General features: G+C 33.2%; 1 protein-coding gene across 1 annotated transcript in view; it reads left to right on the top strand.

Moving 5' to 3' along the window:
- LOC135849145 (zwei Ig domain protein zig-8-like) overlaps positions 1-26608 on the top strand; it is a 385619-nt gene that overhangs the window by 290708 nt on the left and 68303 nt on the right. The window contains exon 4 of the mRNA XM_065369413.1: positions 5675-5826. Within this exon, the coding sequence (XP_065225485.1) occupies positions 5675-5826 (152 nt within the window). The remainder of the gene's footprint in view (positions 1-5674; positions 5827-26608) is intronic.

The following is a 26608-nucleotide window of genomic DNA, read 5'->3' as shown; positions in this document are numbered from 1 at the left end:
ATTTTGTAGAACTTTGAAGCGCCACAGCTCCGTCAAAAAAAATCGAAAAAATGTCCGGTTTGCGTCATTCGTCATCGTTTGATGACCTCTACAAATGATCTGATTTTGAAAAAAATCGAAGACCCCTCGTGCAAAAATCCGCCGATTTGGCATGGAATGACCCAATGTGAATCATTTCTTCTAATTGAATTTCCAAGCTTCAACAACCAATAGTTTTGAGCCAATGAGCCATTCTGGAGCCTCCAGAGATTTTTCAACTTTTTTCAGAAACTTCAAATCACCAAAGAAAGGCCTAAAATAAACTTTAGGACCTACATACGAGTGTGCTTGGAGTGCAGGTAACTGTAAATTCCGAAAATAGGACACATTTGAAGGAAGTCATGGGCACTAAAATTTTTGAAATCTGCTATAAAATTGAAACTGATGATCTGAAGACAGCAAAGAATTTGAGACCCTCGTGAGGTGGAAGAGAAAGGAGGTTGAGATGTCGCTGAAATTTGAAAAATCAGCACTTCATTTTTGAACATTTTGTCACCGTGTTAAATTTTTCTGCTGTACGAGGGTTGAGCAGCACTCCAAAAATGTTGAAAAAAAAATTGAATGCAACTCATTTTTGCAGCCATTTTCATTGCTAGATTTTTTATTTCAATTCATAGATCAAATATTTTATGAATTAGGATAATTTTCTTGTCTTCAAAAATTTTACAATGCACAATCTCTCATTCAGTTTTAAAACAAAGCAGTCACTTCGGTAACAAGTTTTCGAAAATTAAGGAAATAATACCGATTCTCAAAATTATGGGACATTCAATCTCTCCTTCTTCTCTTCTTTCACCAGCTTCAAGACTTTTATGCCTCGAAATTTTAGAACATTTGACCAAGACCAGCTCTTTCTAAATGGGTCTCTATGAAACACAATTATCTACGATCGTTTTGATTTTAGACTATGTGGGTAATTCTCAAAAAAAGGTAAAAATCGTGTACATACATATACAAGTTCACTTCGCTGGTTAGGATTATTCCAAACACTCGTTAAAATGAATAAAAAAATCAGAATTTTGGATATTTTATCAATAATAATGTCAAAAAAATGGATTTATTGAGACATTATAACCTGCAGAGAACGAATCCAGCTTCGATTATTCCAAAATGCAATTTTTAATGGGAGAAATAATAATCCTATAATTAGCAAGAAATTGTATTTTTAGCAATCTACGTACCTTCAAAAACTCGTTGCTGAAGGACTAATCGCAGATTAAATTTCAGAGTGAATGAGCTAGGAAGGTTTTAGAAACCCAAATTGCACGTTTTTCAGGAGATGGATGGTCGAAGTACACCTACTACATGAAAATTGAAGGGAAAAAACGCATTTGAAGAAAAAAATGACCTTACTCTGAGGACACCTGACATCAATTAAAATTATCTGTTTGATCACTCATTTTCTGCACACTCTGCATCAATCCAAGTTAACGAAACAATAAAATTCCAGACATTGTACGAGTATAGAATGTGACATGACACATGACGCATGACGCATGAAATTACCAAAACCACTGCAAACGAAATAAAATTGTCCAGAAAAGCGGAACTCGAGTTAGCACTTCTATTAACCCAACAAATAACACAATACGTTTTCGATTAAAATCTTATCATCACAATTGTAACTTCTGTATTGAGGAACCAAAATACGAGTAGACTCGAAAAATTACTCGCATCTCGTATAATTTCTAGAGGAAAAAAGTACGTAAAAATAAAACGAGCACTAGCTACCAACGAATTTTGCGCAAAAAGGGTTCTTATACAAATAATATAGCTCACATCCGCGTTATAATTCATCTTTTTCAACGCCGTCGTCGTCATTGAAAAAAAACGGAAACGTACAGCTTCGATCAAGTACCTTATTGAATTTGTTTATTTTGAATACATCCAATTTACGTAACGCTTAACACAATAAAATACGACATTAAATTTCCACATCAAATTACACATTCATTGTGATGAAAGAAAATTCAAAATATATAACACACTACCTATACTTACTCTTTATTGCCAGCTACCGAAATACACGTATTCTCAACACTTATGTATGGAAGTAAAAAAAAGGTCCCACAAAGTTTAATTTACAGCATGGAAAAAAATGAAATTCGTTCACGAATTAGTTGGTGAAAATACATTCTGCTATTAAGTAGTAAGTAGGTACATAGTTGGCTGATGCCTCTATTTAGTCTCAGTCTATATCAGAAACGAAAATACTGAAAAGACTTTGTACAAAAATTGTTTATTTTTACCATTTTTCTTGAAAATTTCAAAAAAATTCCTCTTCGCTGGTACATATCATTATTATTAATGTTTCTTGAAAAACAAAAAAGTTCAGATGCGAATAAAATTCAGCCACTTCAAATCCAAGAGTAGCCAAACATGCATATTTGTACTCAGAATGGGTTGCCTATGTTACTGGTAAAAGGGCGTCAGTCTGTACCGAGACACCCTGTATTTTTTTCTTCCTGTCATTTTAGGTAGAGGGACTCGTGGCAAATAGCACCAAACTCGGTAATGGTATTGCCGCAGGTTCAATACACTTCGACAAGCAGGGAAAAAATCATTTCGTATCCCTTTTGTACGCACTGCGATTCAGGGTTGGCGTTGTAAATTGATATACCGTTAAATTAGGGACACATTAATAAAACAAATCACCGTTGTATTGCTATCAACATAAAGCTAATAAAGTTCTCCCCGCAGATACGACCGTTCACCGCACAAGGTACACATAAAGGTACACATACACACTACACAGCCACACAGAGACACATTTGCCATCGTCATTGCCTGTAACGGCGGCATGGCAGTTCGACCAACCCTTGAATACATTTTATGACGAAATAACGGCCCAATGATTAATTCCTCTGACAGGAGTATGTTCTATGGGCGAGTAATTTATGTACTCGATATTCTCATCGTTATGTTGACCTGTACGGTCGCGAGCCATGGCGAACAGTGGTTCGCATTTCGCAAACCCTTAAACCGGCCAATAATTACGGTCAAAGGATACCCCTTTATAAACTCACGCTCAGCAGGATGGTGGAGTAAATTTTTGAAATATTTAGGTAGTTGTAGGTGGACATTTCTATCCATTGAGTATCGAATATCCGGTAGTTCAGGTATTGCAATTTTATTCCAGATTGTGAGCTAAGCTCATCGGTATTGACTACTTAAATTATCTGACATTTCAACATGATGATACCTTTCAAAATAGCAAAGAAAAAGATTCATGGAAAGACAATATTTTAAGAGCATCTCACAAAATGATACGAAATAATGTAAAAAAAAAAAGAAAAAAAGGATAGAATACTCGACATTTTCAAGTCTTGGTCATTTTCTCGTAGGTACAAATTTTTTCAAAACTTATGCTGTCCAATTAAATTTTACGCTAACAGTATTTTCACAAAATTTCCAGCACTTTTAGAAAATTTTCAATAGGTTTTGAACATTTTTTCCTTATTTTTCCACAGTTTTATTTCAGCACTTTTCATTCAATTTTTGGTTATTTTGGAATCATTTTCAATTGTTAATGAGCTTTTTACCATCACTTTTAGATCTATTGAAATATTTCATGCCAATTTCAGAAATTTTTGCACAATTTTATGCCATTTTTATAAGTTGTAAATTTTATGAAGTTTGAGAATCTCATTATCGAGTTTCCAAGATTTCCTGATCAGTTTTACTTGTTTTCAGTTAATTTAAAGTTTTATTTTTTTTTATTTTTTCACAATTTTGTTTTTTTTTTTTTTGGTAATTATTCTGCCATTTTGTATGATTTTCAAAAAAATGGCCAATTAAATATGTTTAGCAAAGAAAGAATTTTGGCGTTGAATTTTTTTTTTGATAAGTTTTCTGTAACTTTTAATGATTTTTATATAAAAATTGATAAGTTTTCACAAATTTTCGATAATTTCTGTGTTTTTAAGAAAATGCCAACACCTTTTTCTCAGATTTTGGAAATTTTAATTTAGGATACTTTAGAGTGCGCTGTCATTCATTTTTGGGAACATTGGTTGGGGGAGGGGGTTCGAATAAAATTTGTAGGGGGCCTCAAAAGACTGTGAACAAATTTTAGGTCTCCAACATTTACTAGGTATCAATTTTCTACTGAGGTTTCAAATCATTGAAATTTACTCGAAGGTAAGTATATTAGCCCTACATAAAAATTAAAATTAATTTTCATGGCGAAAATTAGGGGCTCAAAATTAGTTCTACAGTCTTTTGAGGTCACCCTCACAACATTTTTTGAAATTCTGTCTCCAATTTTCCAAAAAAAAAAAAATCAAATTGACAGCTCGCACTCCGTAGTACTCACTACTTACCTACAAATTTTATTTCTTAGAAATTTTCCGAGAATTTTTAGACAATTTTCAGTAATTTTGTCGACATTTTGATTAGTTTTTTGATTATTCATGACATCATAAGTACCATATATTTTATAATTTTCAAAAATACATAATATTATCAGGGATTTTCATTTTTTTTCACTTTTGCATGCTTTCGTGATATTTCAGCAATTTTTTCTACTTTTAACACCTACCTTTGCTATTTTTCTCATTTCTTGATAATTTTTGGAATTTTTTCATTACCACTTCACTGACCCAATCATTCAATAATCAAGTCAATTTTTCAACATAATATTCAGTATTTTATAGAAATTTCAGCAATTATTCGTGAACTTTTGTCCATTTTTGCACTTTTTCTCATTACTTTTATCAATTTTCCAATGGTTTCATCAGTCACGCAATCTTCCGTGAAATTATAACATTTTAAATTTTATTTTTTTTTTAAATTGAGTGGCCTACAATCATTTTTATGTCAATCCCAACTATTTATTTGTTTCTCGTACTTTCATTTTGGGCACTTGCAGCCAATTTTGAAGCAATTTATGTAATATCAGTTACCAAATTAATTTTTTTCATAAAATAATGTTCTTTTCTGGCAATTTTTCACGTTTTTATCAATGATTTTTCAATATTTCACAAGGACTATTTTAGGCCCATTGCTGCCAATCACCAAAAAGAGGAAAAATTTGAAAAGGTTTCGACTTTTTTCTCATTTTTATTTTTTCCAATAGCAATAGTGACTAAAAAAGTGGCACCATTGCGGTCCAAAGTACATATGTACATACTTCTCCAGTTTCAAAAATGATGACTTTCGATATTTTAGCGTAATTAGGTAATGCAAAATATTCGAGAAGAAAAAATTTTCAAAACACGAAGTTCAAAAGTAAGTGATTTTCAAATTTCAACCGCTCAGTGAAACCCTAAAATTGGTCTTGGATTTTGATGGCAATGTCTTAGGTCGACGCAGAATCTCAAGGAAAGTGGGCCATTTTTTTCAAAACTAGTTGGGTATGAGCTGGACCGAAAAAACTACGATTTTTTCTGTAATGCTCCCTCTTTGAGAACGCACATCTCCTCTCCAGAGGCACCTCCGGAGCTACATTTTTTCTGAGAAAATTCCAACTTCAAATGAAGGTGTCTACTGAATTTGATGAAAATCCTACAACATGTTTTTATTCGCGATCCGCCCTAATGTACTTGCTTATATAGATACGAGTAGGTACATATATCCTTTTCTCATATGTTGCGTGGTTCAATTCTAATCCACCATTGTTCTTTATATTTTACAGAGCCGATAACTTCAATAATAGGAGCACCGGACATCTACATCAATAAAGGAAGCAACCTAAATATAACTTGTATAATAAAGAACTGGCCTATAATGGACAATCCGCAAAGTCCCAGCGAGAATCAACAAGTGATTTGGGTACATGGCAAAAAGGTAAAACGCTTTTCAAGTTTCAACTTTTTTTTTCCAAACCACAGCGCGTATACACCGATCATGTTTGTAACCCTATTTGTAGCTTCAGAGAGCCTCGTACAACGTACATGGAATATTTATAGTACGACTACACAACGCTTTTGCCAAATAAATTCCAAATTATTTCTATATAGCATAATGTAGAGTATGTGTGATAGTGTAGCATGCCACTATGTAAACTTCAAACTGCCGGGTTGGCAAATACTATGGCACATATATATATTAACAGCAGAGCTCCAAAGTTGATGAATTTTCATTAAATAATTAAAACCGCCGAAAATTTTTCGACAGCCGACGCGAGCGACGAAAACAAAAAAACACGCGAACGAACGAATATGGCAAACTGTACTTCCCTACTCGTCCGCCTTTGCTGTATAAGGTCGCTTGTACGCCAACGCAGCGCAAATATAACGTTTGTTTCAGAGAAGTTTTCATGTTTCGTTGCATTAGAGACCGAGAATTACGCTATAAAATTTCATTGTTTGGCACTATACAGTGTATGTAAAACAGGCCGGCGGCTATACGCGCTTTTGTAATTAAGGAAATGTTAAAATTAATTTTCATTAGGTTAGACGCAATTTTGACCGTATATGAAGCAAATTACCGCCACACCGCATAGCCCTCCTTTAGTCTTGCGTCTTTTTATGCGATGATGAGACGGGTGAGGTGCAGTCTCGCTTGCCTTTTCATTATTATACCATTTAATTAAATCGCCCGACGACGCAATCTTTACATGACGACGCGTATATTATCAATTTTAGCAGTATAAATTCTCTAGGAAGTTGCTTCTCTTTAATTACGTATGCCAATCGTTTCTAACGCATGTGTGAGGATACCTATACGGGGAATGTTAGTTGTTTTGTGTGAGCGTTAAATTCGTGGAGAATGATTGGTAAGAATGTACGATTGTACGAGTAAGTTCTTCCTTCTTCATCATGACTTGGTAACTTCCAAAGAAACGTTGACGTACCTATAGTCGAGTAAAAGGAAACTAAGTGCAACAGAAGAAATCACGCTACCTACAGGGGTTGATGATACATGAAAATTGGACACAAGAAAAACACAGCAAGCATGTGAAATATATACTAGGAAGAGTTCTTGAGATCTAGAAGTTCAAGAGCAAGTAAGGACATTCTTTCTATAGTCATTCTCCAATCTGAATGAAACCAAGATAGGTCAAAATAACGTGCTCCAGAACTCTTGAAACCAAAATTTCAAATTCTAAGGTCAACTTTTGGATTTTTGGAGGTTTTTGAAAATGTTGAAAATTCAAAAAAAAAAAAAAAATGTTGAAGAGCGATTTTTAAAGCCGAAAAGATTTGATAATAGAATTTAAGATGCTTTCTACCAAAGACTAATTTTGTTAACTTGGCTCGATAGTTTGCCCAAATAGGTTCCTAGCCTACTCTAACTCGCGATTGGTAATTAAGGAAACCTATTTACACCTAACTCTATAACAGACACGCGATATTACCGAAATAAAAGGCACAAACACAGACGAACTGTTTATTGAACACTTTGATTTACGAACATAATCACGCATAACATATTAACAGCGAATTCGCATTGATAAATACCGTTAGTATAGATCATTCTAATTAACATATCCTATAAATTTGGATTCTCATTAACGTTCCCAGAACGACGTAAACCCTACCACAATGTAGCAAATACCTTGACAAACTAGACTTTGGGCATGGTTAACTGGTCCAACGACACAAATGTTGCATTAACTAGAAGTCCCCTCCAAGTAATAACTTTCCCTCCTCCTACCTCGGAAGATGGGCCACATTTACTGTATCAGATTGTAAGATAGTATTCGAATTCAAATATATTTATTGCAGGTCACAGGTTTCACTGCATTTACAATGTCATACAAAAAGGTACTAATAGATATAGGTAGGTATGAATAACAGTTAGCATACAGGCCATTTTTTAAATGTAACCTACATACAATTAAGAATAGAAGGGTTTAAAACGATAAAAATTATTGAAAATAGAAATTTAAAAAATAAAAAATAAATATATAAATGAAATAGAATAATGAAAAAAATAAGTAAATAAAAAAAGCAAAAAAAAACACAAAGAAAACAAAGAAAACAAAGTAAACTTATGAGTTTAGCAGCATTTCTTCAACATCATAGAACGCATCTCTGTAGCAAATTTTTCAGTTTCTTTTTAAAAAGGTTTTTGGATTGTATATTTTTTAGTTCTTGTGGTAGGTATTTTATTATAAATTTTTAAGGCCATGAAATCAACGTTATTTTGCATAATTTTTGTTCTTAAATTTTCACCTATTGCCAAATGTTTGAATCTTGTTTCATATGTGTGAGAAGGGACCTTGAGATTTATTAGGCCGGGCGGTAGCACGGCGAGGGGGTTGGGAAAAAGAACGTCGCCGCTACCGCAATGCCTACTCTTCTGAGACCAACAAACGCGAAAATGAGTACCTTTTGATCTCAAAAACGATCGCACCAATTTTCAAGTTGAATATGTCATTTTGAAGATCTTGACGAGCTTATCAACATATCAAAATTTGAAAGTTGTACAATTAGTAACAAATGTGCAGGAGAACTTCAAAAATGCCGTTTTTACACCGTTTTTTTTTCTTCACTTCCTTCAGCACACTTTTCAGAAAAACTGCTCGGTCAAATTCAACAAAATTTTGCATGATGGTGTATTTATGTTACTTCATACATTGCCTGAGAAAGTGTGAAATTGAATTTTTTCTACACTTTACCTAGTTATTTTATACATACACGAGGGATGTATCGTTAAAGTGTGAAGTCAATGAATGAACTTCGATAAAGTAAGAAATTAAGGTTAATTCAAATCTGGAATAGAGTGTCCAGCCACAGAATAATCTCCAAGCCCCAGGGGCAGATTTTTGACTACTCAAAAAAAAGTTTTTTTCATTTTGTACTTTACTTTCAACATTACACCATTGGGCGACTGTGATAGGTAGAGTGTTGCGATTTGTGGGGCTCGATAGCAAATTCAACATAGAGTTTTTTGATATGGCTGATAACTGCACCAGATGAACAGGAAGAGTTGTACTAAGCGAAATAATTGCAAAAACGTGATCAAAAATTGACATTTTTTTTGTTTTTGTAAAAAAACCTGAAAAATTTTTCCTCATGACATATCCTTTTTATCAGTTGCCTTTTTCAATCCTGAACAAAAACTCGGGAAAAATTCAAAAATTTTATTTTTTTACTCTCAATTAAAGATCTGTTGCAGTTAAGTATTAGTCTTATCAAAAAATTCTATGTGAAATTTGCTATCCAGCCCAGCAAAATTCAATTTTTAAGAGTTGATTTCATGATTTAACTGATCACACCTCGCTATTTCATAGAATAACTAGATTCTTCATACATTACCTAGATGAACTATGAACAATTTACTTATATTAAGTACTTTTTCATTAATGTATGAAATAACTAGTTATTTCATACATTACCTGGAGTAAACACATTAACGGTAACATTTATACACAATAATGGTCACTACGAAGGGATTTTTTGAAAAACGAATTCTAACCACTTTTTTACCCAATTTGAAATTTTCAAACGCTCATTATTCAGAAAGTATTTTTGCAAGTGAGCTAAAACGTACAAAAGGCACTTCTCTATAGCTTTAGTTATCTATATGCCGAATTTCATTATAAATGATTGAGTTTAAAAGTCTTTAGCTTCGTTCAATTAACTCAAACCAACGTCAACTTATATGTATCAATCAGAATGGCCGTTATATTTGAAACATACGTTGCATTCGGTGTTGTATGGAGTTGAAATGCGCGGTCATCAACGCAGCCTCAGTGGCTGCGTGACTTAAGCTTCCATTTACTACGCAGGAGGTCCTTGGTTCGAATCCCGCCTGTACCTAGGTGAAAATTTTTTTTCAAGTAATTATTTTTTTTTTAATTGAAAAATTGTTATCATTGCGTTTTATATTCTTGAATTTTAACCTAGAAAATTGGTTCTGCTTTTTTTTTAATCTAAAAAAAATAATAATTTAAAAAATGAAAAAAATTAAAATTTTACCATGTTATGTTAGAAAGTTGAAATTTCGTGTGTAAATTCATTTCTGACAATTCAAATCAATTGGAAATAGTTTCATACCATTTTGAGTAGTTCTGGAGCCTCCAACAGGTTTTTGAATGTTGGAATTTTGACAAATAAATAAATGAATAACAAGCACTAGAAGAAAAATCTTCAGAAGAGAATATTGAACCCCCGCCTCCACAAGTTTTTTAAGGAAACCATGTGTTGGAATATAGGTACCTATTCGTTGGTATTTCAAAGAAGTGCCGCTGGTGCGTAGTTTAAAGGGACTGTGTGGTGTTTGAGTGTGACAAATTGAAGGGTAATAAAAATATACGTAAACGTAACATATGTGTAGTTTTTAAGTTTAAGATTTGGTTAGGTATATGGACAAATATTGTACTATGAATCGCAGTATTGTAAAATATAGAGACCTGACAAGATGTAGTTGTTTTTCTCTCGTTTTGTCGAACACCATGTTTGAGTAAAAGTGAATGCAAATCTAACCCAATATTTTGTTCATAAAGACTTCAGAAAAAATTGGTGACATCCCCCAAAAAAGTACCTCACGGTAAAAAAAAGGGGGGTTGAAAAAGAACGCACGAGGAAGGTTCATCGCCATTGCAAAAAAAACTTCAAAAAAATCTCCATAATACAACTGGAAAATATCCAAAAAAAAAAACCCAAAACAAAAAATTACTGATATCTACATTGCAGGGAGTTGGAGAATGATTGATGATTGGTGGTACCTACTTACCTGTCTACGTACCTACTTCAGAGTTCGCAAATAAATAATGAACAGAAATTTCCCAACTTCCGCCCACTTCTTTAGACAACTAGGTAGCTTCCTTTTCCAGTATACATGATCAAATTTGATTTGATTAGACTTCGTTAGAAAGTGAGCGGAAGTTGGCAAATTTTTGTTCATTATTTATTTGCGAACTCTGAAGTAGGTACGTAGGCAGGTAAGTAGGTACCACCAATCATTCTCCAACTCCCTGCAATGTAGATATCAGTAATTTTTTGTTTTGGGTTATTTTTTTTTTGGATATTTTCCAGTTGTATTATGGAGATTTTTTTGAAGTTTTTTTTGCAATGGCGATGAACCTTCCTCGCGCGTTCTTTTTCAAACCCCCTTTTTTTTACCATGAGGTACTTTTTTGGGGGATTATTCCATTCTTTATCATAATACACAGTTGAAGTACATATGTACTCACACAGAGCTGGCAGTATGTTGTTTTCAATAAAGACTGGTTTATGGGATTCTCTTGGATGTTTTCAAAACATTATTCTTACAGCTATTTTTTGTATTAGTAGTACACGTTGGAGTAGACTGGGATTACCACCCTAAAGTGCTATTCCATAGCTTAGATTAGAATGAAATGGGCCAAAATATGCAAGTTTTAAAGTGTGAGAGTGCGTTATTTCACGGAGCTGTCGTATTAAGTAGGTATAAGTGGAAAGTTTTTTGATTAAATGGTCCACTTATAGACCTCCTAAAAATTTAGTTGAATCTATTATCCTGTAACTTTCTGTTATAGAAGAAGGTACCTTACCAAATCCCAAGAAATGTGTTTTATTTAAATTTAGTATCAATTTTATTTGCCGAAAACCAAGCTACCAACCTATTCATGATGCCCTGAATGTGACTACTATCAATACCTTCATCTATTTCTAGAAGAGCTGTTGTATCATCCGCAAATTCTGTGAGACTGTATCCAAAATAAGGTGATAAATCATTGATATAAATAATAAAGTCAATAAAGAACAGTTAAGATGAAAAGACAAAAAGACGAAACATCAAAACGACAAAAAGACAAAAAGGTGAACACACAAAAAGGAGAAAACACGAAAAAAAGACAAAATGACAAAAAGGTGAAAAGATGGAAAGACAACAAGATGGGAAAACAAACAGATCAAAAAATGAAATCACAAACAGATGGAAAGACAAAAAGATGAAAATACAAAAATATGAAAAGGTGAAAAGATGAAAAGGCGGAAACATAGTGGAAACGCAAAAAAGGCAGAAACACAAAACAATGAAATGATGAAAAGACAAAAAGATGAAAATTAATGACAAAAAGATGAAAAGACAGGCATATGCCACGGATACTATCTATTGCTAATCGATTAATTTTCCCCTACTGTTGTGATTATTGTGATATCACAATACCAACAACTTGCAATCTTTTCTGTAAGGATCGCTAGTGTGCAACAAGAAATTTACACTAAAAACTGGAGGGAGGTGTTGACTTTTGGAAGTAAACTCCACCCACAGTTTTTACATGCACAGTGCCCTATTTTTTGCATTCACTTTAGCGATTCTAGCGGAAAAGATTGCAAGTTGTTAGTGCGATTATCATGACTATCGAGATAGCTCATTTATTCAATCAATCAATTCGATTATCGTGATATTCAATATTGGTGGCATCTCTGTGAAAAGATAAAAAGGTGAAATGATGAAAAGACGAAAAGATGAAAGGACAAAAGGACAGAAAGATGAAATGATGAAAAGATGAAATTACAAAAAGATGAGAAGATGGAAAGATGAAAAGACCAGAAGATGTGAAAAATGATTCAACGCTTCAAACAAAAAACAATAAGCAGAATAGAACAATATCTTTCAATTTTTTATTCAAATTATTCACTATTTTTCATGTTTTGGACTTCATTTTTATCCTAACAAGTTTTATTTTGTCTTTCAAGGGCAGTTGGTAAGTGGCTTAATTTTCATGGTTAAAAAGCAATGTATTGTAGTGTTGCAATACTGATTTTTATGATATTACCAAAAAGCCTTTCAAATCCTCTAACCATTGGAAAAAGTTCCATTTTGGTAGGTATTGCGATTATCGAGTAATCCACTGCTGAAATGGATGATATTTCAAGTTCACTGAAAATTTTGACAACCCCTAGCAGCCTTTGAAAAAGGGCTAGAGGGCTGTGATTTGCGCCATTGGTCATCCCTTCAAAAGGTCTTTCCACAGGAAAAATTTCAAAAAAATTGTTGACGCCCTTAATACCACTTCTTGGTTGAATTGGCGGGGTAATGACTCTTTGGAGACATTCTCTTGCAAATCTTGAAAAACTGTGCCAAAATATAGGTATAATAGAAATTTTGTAAAAAAAAATTTTTTGAGGACGCTGTTTCTTAAAATCCGTCATAAGGGATTTGACGAATTCAGCCTTTTATTTTTATATCAGACCAGAGCACCTCGTATTTTACATTCTTACCCCAATAGAATCGTTAAAAAATCACAAAGGAAATCTGTATTTGGTAAAAAACAGTTCGTCAAATTGTCATCATTTTATTATATTATTTTTTCTCTGCCATCAGGAGAGTAAGCTTTGAGTACCTAGTCATCATAGATTTCAACTATCTACCCCTCAAGTCAATGGTACTGAATGGAGAAATGATCGAGTTAAAAGCCCAAAACGAAAAGAATAAAAGCAAAAAGGCACAGATGATGGTCCCGTATACAAAATTACACATAGGCGTAGTAATTTCCAAGTCGAGCTTTCTTTTTTCTTTATTTTTTCCGCGTTTTCAAACGTTGGTGTGTATTTTATTATTAGCATTCGCGTGTCACCGTTTTTATTTCCATCTTTAAAATGCCCCGGCGTTGCGCTTGATAGCCGTTTTGGGGAACCTAGCGCACGTTGTTCGTGTCTTTTTTCAACTAAAACTGTAAAAATGGCTCGAGCTAAATTTTGAAAAACGTTTCATCCTCTGCGAACGTCACCCTGTATGTGGTATTTTCGTATGATGAAGAGAAGTCGTACAGGGTAAAAGGGGTGTTTGAGAATCTTTTGAAACATGTTCTTCTTTGGGTAATATAAAAATGTGTACGTAAGTTGAGTACGTACGAGGTGGTTTTCTACGATACTACGATGGCAGATCCTTTCTTCATCTCGCCTTCTTTTTTTTTACTCTCGCTTGTGTATAAATATGTGAAAAAAAGAGGCGTTAAAACGTATAATAGCAGCATCTGCATCCTCCCGAAACATTGCACTAAATTTCAATTTTATTACCTTAAGGTTGGATTTTTTTCTCTCGATTTGAATACACGCGAGCCTACGTACAAAATATGCGCGCTTTCAACGCCCTGCGTGCCGTGTGTACGCTATTTACATATTTATAAAGTGCGAACGCGCGAACAAACATGTTTTTTTTTTTTGCTACGTCGGTTGGTAGCCTCTTAACGTGTTGAAATATACTATAAACATGGTATAAATTCGACGAGCACAGCAACGTGTACTGCACGGTCAATGGCCAAAAGTATTCCTAGACGATATTTACGAAATGGAGTACCGTGTGAGAGAGATGAGCGAGGAGAAAGCAAGAAAAACACGATTTTGCACGGTTCCAAAAATCATGAAAACCGATGTAAGTAATATTCAAATTGAACGGCAGATGTACCGCCTTAAATTGTAATTCCAACAAAGCGTCGCGTGTTTCGATTTAAATTAAAACGTAATATCGCGCTAATAGTGCGCTCTGCTCTATGGTAAATTTGCAAATATTTGTAATCTGTTTCAATTTTGTTTTGCATTTTAAAGCGAGAAAGCGTGTGAGCTTTTTTTTTTCGTTTGTTGCTTCGGTTTGTGCAGCGTGGCTGTTTTTCTCTTATCTGTTTCAATTTATCTTTGGCTTGACCCTGCTGTGATTGTGAAAACTAATGGGTGTATCAGGACTGTATCTCTTTGTAGAAGAGCACGAGCGAAGTCAGATATTAAGTATTGAGGTTAATGAAACGTTGATCTTGGAAAAGTTACCTACCTATTCTCTTTTGAGAGGCAAATCACGTGTCATGGTAGAGTTGTTTTTTGTTTTTTTGTTTTTTTTGTAGTGGCTGGTTATAAAAATCTCAAATATTCATCTCAACTTCTTGGCAAATTTGTATAGATCTTGATGAGGAAGTCAGATGAATTTTGGGAGACATTACTCTCTGATCCAGGACATTTTTTTCGGCTGAAAAAATTATATGTGATAGCTTTTTAGATTCCGATGACAGGAAAAATATTCAAAAAATTCACAACTCAAAATTGGGGCATACTGGGGGCACAACAATAAAAATATGAGTACATACAGTATAAGGTGCAATAATGCAGTCAGTATGTAAGTGAACAAAAATGCTTCATTTAGTCCAAAAAAATTTCAATATAAAAAAAATCCGAAAAATTCGGCTAATAAGCAAAGAAATTATAAAAAATTTTTTGAAAAATCGAAACAAGTATATAAAAACTTGCGAAAATTGGCCCATAAATCGAGTAAATGGTCGAAAAATTGAGAAAATCAATTGTAAATGACCTAAAAAAAAAAAAACTAAAAAATTAAAAAAAAAATTGAAAAAGCTGAAAAACTGTAAGAAAAGGCCATCAAAATTGACTGAAAAATCGAGGGAAAGTTAACTAAAAAATCGATAAGATGAAAATAGTCTGAAAATCCAAAGTGTATATAAACAAATGACTAAAAATACCATATTTATAAATCTGCTGAAAAGATGAAAAAATCACGAAAAATAACATAAGAATCGCTTGAAAAAACGGGAAAAAATTGTCTAAGACACCAAAAGAACAACAAATTTTGGGGAAAATAAAATAAATGTTGACAAAAAATTGAAAAAAGTACAAGAAAATTGCGAAAAATAAGGTAGCATAAAAAGTGAGTAAAATTTGAATCAGAAGGGTAGCTTGTTTTGAATGTTCATTTCATTTTACCAGGTGCCTATATTAGGTAGTAATTAATGAAAATGTTCTATATTTAATCAACCAAATGTGTTCTCTGCAATAGCCTGAGAAAATTAGTCAAAAAAAGAGGGTCATAGGGGAACGCTGCCGTACAAGCTGTTTTTTGGTATACTAGCCCATTTTTGTACCCAGAACACGAATCCGTGGAGTCCCCACCTGTCCCTAGCGAGCTTCTCCACCAATTGTAGATTTTGCCTCCTTAATGAGGGTTTTCGCCCCGATGTTCCCAAATTATGGTCGTAGCCCAAAAATGGGGTCAATAAAAGTTGTTCTAAATCAAATTTCCAATCAGATGAGCTATGAACCAACTTCGTCCTCCTAAGGGGAGTGGACCTACATGCAATAATAAGAAAATTAGCATTGCACGGGGAAATGAGCGGGGGTAAGCAGAATTTTGGTATCCATGGGTTTTTTTTGTAGGTACCCTGAACACGAATCCGTGGAGTCTCCACCTGTCCCAAGTGAGCTTTCCCCAATTGTGGATTTTAGCCCCTCAAATGAGAGTTCTCAGACGTTTTTCAACCCTACCACCCCAAATTGAAGTCCTAACCCAAAAATGGGGTGTAAAAAGTTGTTCTACGTCAAATTTTCAATCATATGACCTATATGAATCAACTTCGTCCTCCCAAGGGGGTGGAGCTAGACTCAATCATATACAGAAGCTCACTTGGGACAGGTGGGGACTCCACGGATTCGTGCTGTTCAGGGTACAAAAAAAGCCAGTAATTCAGCTTGCCCCCTCACATTGGAATAAATGATGATTGCATAATTGAAATTTTAAAGGGCAGCTGTTTCAAAAAAGTTTCGAAAACAATTTCCTAGGCCCGGATTCTGATCTGAACAACTCCAAATAATGAATAAACAAAAAATGTCCTCTGACAAAATTTTCTATCTTTTAAATTGAAAGCAACAGAGACCAAAGAAAAATTGCATTCTAAAAAAATCATCAGAAATTAATGATAAAAATAATACCTGCTCATCTTTTTTTTCATGTTTTTTGCTTACCCTATGTCCTGCAATCCTGCTTTGTTAAAAAAAAAAAATTGCCAAAAATCCTGCTGTTCACAATTTTTTAATTCAACTTTTAAACTTTTAGCTAATGTCCTCTTTTTGAAAATCTAACATTTCAGCCAAAAAATGTCCTCACTGAAAAAGTGTCTAACCAGAGATCGTAATAATTGTTTAAAAAACCAAGAATTAACCAACTTTCCCTGTGAATTTCAACAAACCCCAAAAGCCAATAAGACAGTTTTATTTTGGTTCATTTTTTTTGTTTTTGTTTTTTTTTTTGAAATGAATAATTTAAAGCTGCTAAAAAAAACTCGTAGCTGAATTTTAGTTAAAATCCAAAGCTCCACACAATGACGCACAAGTAATTTATCTAGAGCCCACCAAATTCCATCATATCACATTAGAACGTTTCCAACAGCGTTTAATACCCAAGTATATCGTATGTTGACGACGATGAAATCTTCGTACAAGGTTGACAGATTTTCATCAAGGTTGCTAGTATCTTTTAAGTACCTATGGTGTAAGAATACTACGTTGTTTCTTATTTACAACTTACTCTTAGTGAGACGTTTCGCTTCGACGACTCAAGGGTGTAAACATAACGATCCATCAACGACCATGAGTTGATAATTCAAAAGTCACCAAATCCATCTATTTGATAATTCGACACGCATCAGGTGCACCACTCTTCCGAGAATAATTTAACTTGGGCTACATGAGATGTTTAGGTATGTAAAAATACGTAAACAAGTATGGAAGATTGAAGAGGAAATACACCAACTTATAAAGAGGATTAACTCAGAAATACGAGAAATTCGTACATACTTTCAGAGATCAATAAATCTGCCGAGTCCTGTTAAATTTTGAAATAAAAAAAATGAACACAATTTCAAAATAATCAAATTACCTTTTTTTTCTTTTGCCAGGACTACCCACCTACCTACATATAAAAAAAAATTCAAGAAATAAAACGTGTGCCCATCAAATTCGAAACGTTATTTTTCAATATCACGATGCGAAGGTTGAAAAGATCTCAGACATTCGACATTCCTGACAAATTCTCAGATAAATCCAATAAAAGTAATTTCACGAGTAAGTATTTCAATTTCGAAAAAAATTTATCGGCATTCCAACTTTTGACATGCCTTATTGCTCGATTTCATCCATTTTCATTAAAATTTCAACAATTTTTAGAACCAAATTCGTGATTGTAAGGCTGTAGAAATTTTTGAATAACAATCAAACAATTCAAAATGGATTCATTCCTACTGAAATTTTCTACTATTGTAAACTTTTCGATGCAGTTCAATAATTTTTTTTTTTCAGCTTTCGTAAAAACATCGCACACAAAAATCATGCCTTCAGCCATTTTGAAATTTGCCACGCATGCTTGGATAAATTTCTTTTGTCTCTTCCACACGTCTACAAAATTTTTTCTCATTTTTATCAACGAAATGTAATTTTTTTCCAGCAGCCTACTAGACAAATTTCATACCACGAGTGTTTTCATGTCTGCAATAAGAGTTGAGCACCTACATATCTACGCTTCGTACATCAGAATTTTTTCATTTTGGCCATGTTGAAAATTTTCCATTAAACCTTCACTCGTAATTTTCGTCAAAATGGGACTATTATGTAAATTCGGACATATATTTGGATTAATTTAATAGAACGAAAACATTAGTTTTTCATTAATCAAATTAATGCAGCTGGTGACCAGACGTACCAAAATGGTACATTATGAAAATAAACCTTAAAAAATATGTACTTATCCAGTTATGGTGAATTATAAAAATTCTCAAGCTAAATTTTCAGAACAAAGTTCAAGTTCATCAGCAAAACACTCTCTTTGCCTCTGCCATCGACTTCGGATTACTTTTTAATACATTTTTAACGAGCCTCCGATACGATTTAGAAAGATTTTCTCAGCATAACGAAACATTTCAACTTTAAAGATCATTAAGCCTACGCACAGATACCATCTCGAGGAATTAATTAACATCTCGAGTTGTATCGAAAAGTACTTACTTCGAGTACCAAGCACAAAGCCCACACACTCTTGCATCTTTCTCAAACTTCAAACTTATCGATATACAAACGTCATCGTTGAAGAAAACTGACCCACGAAATGTGGCAAGGGACGAACAGTCTCTCGACTTCTCGAGGATATGTACAATATAAGGCAAAAAAAAACTTTCTTCTTCGAGACGTATATCAAATATTAAGAGATACGTAAGGGGGATAAAAATTGGCTAAATGGGAACATCTTTATCGAGTTACAAAGTAGGTCTTATTTTAAGTGGAAAAATACGCTCAAGCTGGGTCTCTCGGGTCCTATGAACAACGAAATTAAGAATTTTCCTCGGCGTAACTTTTTCTTCTCTATTTTATAATTGAAAGATAGCGACGCGGTGAAATTTATACGTACGAAAATCAAATTGTAAAAGTTGAATGAGAATAAATGGCATTTCTCGGCGAGTTACAAATTCGCAAAATGCCAACTCGTCGACGGTGCGCCGATAAAATTAGCAAAGACGAAAATAACCCTCGATCAATCGTTCTGTGCATTTATAACGTTATGGATAAAATTACAAAATTTTCTGCCTTCAGAAGCAACTTGCACATTCAATAAAATTCATTTCGTCGTATAGTTCCGCACGTGTTCGTGTCCTATCTCTTTTTATTTTTTTCCTTCGTCTGTTATATTACATTTTTTTTCTTTCTTTCTTTTTTTTTTTTTTTTTATTAATCTGCTGTTACTTTGATATAATATTGAAACTTTTTGTCAATAGTTTTTAACGACGACGAGAACAGTAATAAAACGCTAACTTTTTTTTATTATTAAATAAACTAAAGTCTAAAGCTAAGCTTATACTTGTCATCATTTATAGTATACGAGAGGTAGTTGTGTTTTTTTTTTCAAACTCCATAGTCGATATATTAAATTGAAACGAGGACAGATTCGTTTGACCATAAAGAAACACGTTTAATTGATAATTTATCATTTATACATTTACTTTTAATGAAAAGTTACAGTTCGTTCGGTTGACGTTTTTTTTCTCTCGCTCTTCAGAATGATACCGCATTAAATTATGTCGAATTATCAATCAAATTTGAGTACGCCAAAAGGAAAATGTACGTTGAATTTGAAAAAAAAAAGTTTTAAAAAGCTCCTTTACGGTCGAAATAAATAAACTGCGAATATTGCTTTCCCAAGTAAAAATGTTTTTAATTAAGCAAATATTCATTTAATTTGAAAAAATGATTGAAAAAAAAATAAAAACAAAGCCACGATAAAAACATTGTTAAAAATGAATTTTTAAAAATTCCTACCAACGTAGTATAGGTACACTAATAATAGCATACAAATTCGTACCATCAAACATGGAATTGATCATGAAAAATGTTACATTTCTACGTAGTCAGAACTTTTTTACCATACACCCTTGGTTAATGTGTAGAATTTCAATTTCAAATAATGATACTGGAAAATTGCTCCAGATGATTCTTTGAAGCGTTCAAAAAAAATTGTGCATGATTTTAAGCTGGCAAAGTTTCCAATCAACTTGAATTAAAAATTGAGAATTTTCTTTAATTGAAGCAAAAGGGGGCGAGGGTAAAATGATTTTTGAAGTCATGCACCCTCTCACTCTTATTCGAGACTAACACGAAAGTTCTAAACGATTATCTTTGCTACTTTCTTTACTGCCTTCCAAAAATGTAGGTATTGGGATTCGTACATGTTAATAAAGTTGCATAACCAGTTTGCCGTAAACACGAATAAATACTTTGTATCTGCTTCAAAATAATTCATATTTTTTTACGAAAGCCTTTTCATAGTCTACCTAGTAAAACGACTTTCATAATTTTCACCCAACCCTTCAGAAAGTTTGGGAGGGGGAAGCCTCGATTGTGATTCAAATTCATCATGTATTTCTAGCGAAACTACCAAATTCTGAAAGGTTGTATTTTAAGACTAGTAAAATTTGGAACAAATCTGTTCACGTACTAAGGTAGTTTTGAAGAAAAACAACATTAGCAGATTAAAAATCACTGTTTATTTTAAAACTTCACAATTCAACTTTCAAAATGAAAGCTGAACTTTTCATAGTGAGTTCAAAAGTTGACAGCAACAGATTAACAATTTCAAAAATTATTTTGATCATTTTTGCAACGAATCGATTTTGAAAAGAAGGTGACATAGAGGAACAAAAAGACTCTCAGGTTTGGCAAAAAAAAAAAAAAAATGTGAAAAGTTTAAAATAAGGTATGTACAGGTAGTTTGTCGATTCTCATTAATTTGATCATTTTTTGGGTCTATGAAAACGTTGAATTCAAATACGTATTTTGAATTTTTTTCAGGAACGATCCTCCAATGTTCAAATCCTGTCCCCTCCATTTTGAAAAAAAAGTACGAAAATCATGAATGTATGTATAGTTGAATACAAGTGTTCGTAGGTATTCAATTTCCTCCCCCGCCCTGCAAAAAAACTCAAATTTAAAACTCAAAAAGATTGAAAAAGTAATCAGAAAAATTGCAAAACGAGAGCAAGTTATTTTTCTAAAAAAAAGCCGAACATTTCAATTGAAAGTGTGAAAAAATCACAAAAAAACACTTCGATGAAAATTGAATAATGAAACTCAATGAAAGACTTTTGCAATTTTTGCAAAAACCAAAAAGCAAAACTTTTTGACAAAATAATATGTATTGGCGAAGAAGTGATAGGGATGAGCTATACCTACTTTTTGTTGATAAAAAAGTGAGACCAACGGACCGTTCCGAAACTTTTCGACGAAAAAGCGATACTTTCTGGCAATTTTTCGCAAAGAGGGTGAAATTTTCGGAAATTCGTGACAATAAAAAGCCAAATTTTTTCAGCAATTTTTGTTATAAAAAAGTGAGACTTTCTGAGACTTTTTGAAAAATGAAACAATTTTTAGCAATTTATAACTTACCTATAATAAGAAAAAGTGAAAACTTTTTCAATTTCTGTTAAGAAAGCGAGTCTTTACAGCAATTTCGGAAAAAAGTGAGCATAATGTATTTAAAAAAAAAAAAAAAAAAAAAAAACAACATGAGACTCTTTGGATTTTTCTGCAAAAATAACACAAATTTTTTTACCATTTTGTGACAAAAAACGATGAGACTTTTCACTACCTACTTAAGTAATTTTGGAAGGCAGCGAAACTGAAAATTTTAGTAATCAGACATAAAGCTGAAAAGGCAGTGCAGCCAGTTGGAAAAAAATAAAACAGGATTTATTAAGGTACAGTGGCGGACTGGCCTGTGATGTTACCTGGCGATCGTGGGGGCCCCGAGACACTAAGGGGCCCCTTGGGCCATGTTTGAACCAAAAAATATGTTATTTTCACTGTCTCTGAACATAAATTTTCGCAAGCTTTTGCCCTCACTTCGCACGGACCAGTTTAAATTTTTTTCTTTTCACAGTCGAAATTTTTAATTAATACATTCAAATTCTATAAACTTGCGTTGTCAAAAAATAAACTTATCACAATAAACATTGTTTTTTACCTCTTGAAATACGAGTTTTTGAAATTACATATTTGCTCTCACTTCGATTGGGCCTGTTGTGTGTTTTTGTTTTGTTTGTTTTAATGGAAATCGATTTTTTAATATAAAAATCTATTATATTGAGTATTCAAATTTTGAGAAATATTCAAACCCAAAAAACTCACTTTTCACCTGAAAAACATTGTTCATCTATTCCTCAAAACTATCTTTTGTTCTCTCTCCACTCGGGCTTGTTTGCTTTTCATTTTCAAAAATTTCAAGCTAAAAAAGTGAACAAATTTTTAAAAAACATTGTTTTTTATGTACCTCTTGAAATATGAATTTTTAAATGTTTTTGTCCTCGGCTTTGCTCGGATCAATTTCTATCTCTTTTCTAAATCAAAAAAAACAATTTTTGAAACTTCCATAAATTCAAAAGGAAAAGAAAATTACAACCCCTAAGCGAATTATGGATATTAATTGTCAAAATCGTCATTTCATTTTTATTTTACTTTAAAAATTCGTAATTTTATTCTGCAAAATTGGTATTTTTTTGTCATGTAAAATGTTTCGCCCCCTCCTCCTACCAAAAAAAAAAAACACCTCAAGTTATGTTCGTATCAATTTGACAAATTTTTTCAAAATTTAATGAGAAGACAGAAACAAAAATTAATTGCACAATTATTTGCATTAAAATATCAGAACCTGAGAAAAAAATCAGGACGATCACAAAGATTCTTAAGAGGGTGGCGATGAAATTTTGAGGGCCTCATTCTGCATTTTTTTTTTTTTTTACTTTCTTCAAAATTTGAAGCTAGAAAAATTGAAGATTTTTTTTTGATTTTTAAAATACGAGTACAACTCCAAAAATTGTTAAATTTACTACTTTAATTGAGAAACAACGATTCATTGAGGAAAGTATTTTCCTAATTTGAGTATAGTACTGAGTATGGTTTTTTTTTCAGACGAACCACGTGAATTGATCCATGCATTTACAGCTTTTTTTCTCGAATTTACTCTCAATTTTGACAGGAAAATTAACCTTAGGTACCACTTGAATTTGATTCCCAAGTTATGCCTTTTTTTTGGTAAGACTTAAATATATTGATGATAAAATTCTTGTAAACTTTTTGTCAGATCTTTTATTACCTATGTCAACATTCCTCAACATGAAAAAATATTCAGATTCTGAAAAGTTCTCAGTGCTCATCCAACATCTGCATTTCGATACATATTTTGTTGAAATACACGATAAGAGATTTATACCAACCTTTTTTTAACGAAAATTATCACTTTGCATTTCCTTTTCGAATAAAAAAAGGTTGATAATGTCGAGTATTTTCCATTACATCACTACTAGCCACTTCAATATTTGCTTTGCTACGAGTCAAATATGTACCTATGTCCTATATACCTTCTTCTCTTACAAACAAAATAGAAAAAAATGCTTGCTAAAGCAAAATATTTGGCATAATTTTGACACACTTTCCTTGACTTAAACATTCGCATTCTCGTATAAAAAGATACGTCATCCAAAACTAGCTGCATGAATTTCCACCTATTTTACTTTGTATTATTTCGCTCTTCCACAAAGTATCGTATGGACGAAACGCGCACAGGTAGGTACCTACGTAAGGTAAAAATTCACTCCGACGATGAAAAGAGAACGCGAAATGACATTCTTCTCTGAAACTTTAGAAAATGTAAGAAATTTCTCACGTATTTGACGTGACTTTTACTGAACAAAAATGTCAATAAAATATTCCTTCGCATAACTTATCATTTACGTTATTAAAAAAAAAAGAAGAAGAAGAAGAAGAAATAAAACAGAGAACTATCACTTAGTCGATCCATCTCGTTACAGGATATGTAAGAGATATCGGAAAAGTTACTTTGAACGTTGTGTATATGAATACGAGTAGTTGGTAGGTGTGAACCTACACGTAAGAATCGCAAAACAATACCTATACTTACCTACAAACAAAGCTATGGCCCGTAAATACAGCGATATATTCTTCTTTTATCATTTTTATGTTTCAACGAACACGTAACAAAGCAAAATTACAAAACAGGTAGGTATCCATATCACTCAACCAACCTGAATGTACCAATTTCATCCAAACCCTTATATGTACATACGTGCAAACAAAGGAGACATTTTGCAAACGTGACGATGAATCGTAAATAACTGACCAGAAAATACTTCAATATAAACAATAAAGGGTTTTTTATACGGAATGTTTGTCCAAAAATTTGAAAAACGAGCATAAAAATTAATAAAAAGAAGTCGAATAATAGATACTTTTTTTATTTGTTTACTAGGAGATATTTTATCGTAAATACCAGCTCGATGTTCGTAGGTACCTTTTTTCTCCTCTATGCATAATTCACCTATTTACTGGTAGTTGAGCGAAAACAACACGAGAGACTTGCATCGAGAAGTACCAAATACCAATTCCTAGTCCCTCATATTCAGGGGTAGGGGACGCGGTCGTGGTCGTTGTCGTCATCGTCGTCATCGTCGTCGTGTAAAATGCAGCACATACCTTTACCAGTCTACCTATTACAACATAAACTCGTTGAACGTTTTATCGTCTCTCGATTCATTAATGGGTTTCAACGATAAGAATACTCCGAGGAGCAATATAGTTGAGTATATACGAGAACGACCGCGAATATATACATCCGGTAAGACCTTTAACATAACCGACGCTCTATGGCTTACTAAATACCACCCCAGACGATATTAATTAAAACCTCGAAGCTAATTACTTAATCAAAATAGTTAAAAGATGTGCAAAAAAATAAACGAAGAGCGAGTAAAAATATACGAGATGTGGTTCTCTATACCTTTGGGCTTTCAGTACCTCTACCTAGGTAAAGAAAAATTAATGCTGACGCGTTGATATGTATTAGCAAGGTACCTAACCAAAGTGTCGCTCAACGTAGATTATCATCCACATCGTCGAATGTCGAGTGCATTTAGTCGTAGCCTGTTGAAATTTCGCGCCAAAAACCGCAGCTCATCGTGTGTGGGAAAAGAGCGAAATCCGCACTACGAACGTAGGTAACAAGTTGTGTGGTTTATGAGAAATTGATTCGATTTCCCGAGTGTGTTCGCGATGATGTTTCCTTTCCGGCATACTCGTATACGCCCTGAGTTGGCGTCGTCATCGTTCACTTCATACCAAGAGTGTTTTGATCGTTATACGAGTATAAGTACGTATAGTGCTATTTTCATTCGACGATGTGTGGCAATTTCAGCTACGCCAGAGAAATTGGCTACGTGAATATGTCGAATGTGAATGTACGACTCGTGTCTGACGTTGCGACGCCGAAATAAACGGAATTTTAAATTATCGCACGACGCGACGTGTGTAGTTAATTTTGACTAATTTTTATTCAGTCGACTTCAGCAAGCGAAAAATTTGTCTGAGTGTAATAGGTGCTATACTTTGATGCAATATTAAAAATATTCTCTAGAAATTATGAAAAATCTCATTTTTTTTTTCAAGCAGCAAAACATACTTATAGCAAATTTTGCAGTGCACTTGGAATTTTTTGAAATTCCAGTGATTTGGGAGCATAATTCCAGTTGAATAACAAAATGATTATTTTAAAGCTTTTCCTCTTTTTATAATCATAAGTCAGATAATCTCATCATCACAGACTGGTCCAAACCACACATATGCAAAATAATGTAAAATGTACAGAATGCCTCCAAACGTCCACACACTCCCTGCCCTCACTCAAAAAACAAAAACTTTAATCAATTTGAGTTTTCCAATTTTTGCTCAAAATATCTTTAGGAAACTTTATGCTTTTCAAGTCTATTCATCTCAAGTTTTTTTTTTTTTTTTTTTTGCGGAAGCCATGGTTATTTCGATTACAGGGTGTCTTGTCCACTCTTTTGAAGAAATTATTTTTGCAGACATTTCTCGGTTCTCCAAGTCTCATTCTCCAATTTTCAGACCAAACAAACATCAACTAACTTGAATAGAAAAATATGGGGAGAAGGAAGAGTCTTATTACTAGGGCTGAGAAAAATATTTTATATCGTATTTTTTTGTAGTATACTAGATAAGGTATATCCAACATAGTTTTACGTTTCATAAAATTTCGAGTCGATTGAGCCCCATTTGTTAGAGAATATTTTGGTATATTTGAGGCATAAATGCATATTTTAGCATATTTTGGGCTTTTTTAGGGAATATTTGGCAATATTCAGCAATTTTCACTGTTTTTGGAGAATATTTTAAGAAAAACTCACAAAGCAGGCAAAATTTTAAAACTCAAAAAAAAAATTTTCAAACGCAAAAAAAAATTTTTCAATCAAGAAAATGAAATTTGAAAAATTAAAAATTTGTTTTCTAAAAAATCAAAAATTATGCTAATTTTGATGGAAATGATAGAATTTCTTATCCATTCA

Source organism: Planococcus citri, chromosome 5 (genome assembly GCF_950023065.1).
Source record: "Planococcus citri chromosome 5, ihPlaCitr1.1, whole genome shotgun sequence".
Lineage (NCBI taxonomy): Eukaryota > Metazoa > Arthropoda > Insecta > Hemiptera > Pseudococcidae > Planococcus > Planococcus citri.
This window is presented reverse-complemented; position numbering and strand designations above follow the sequence as displayed.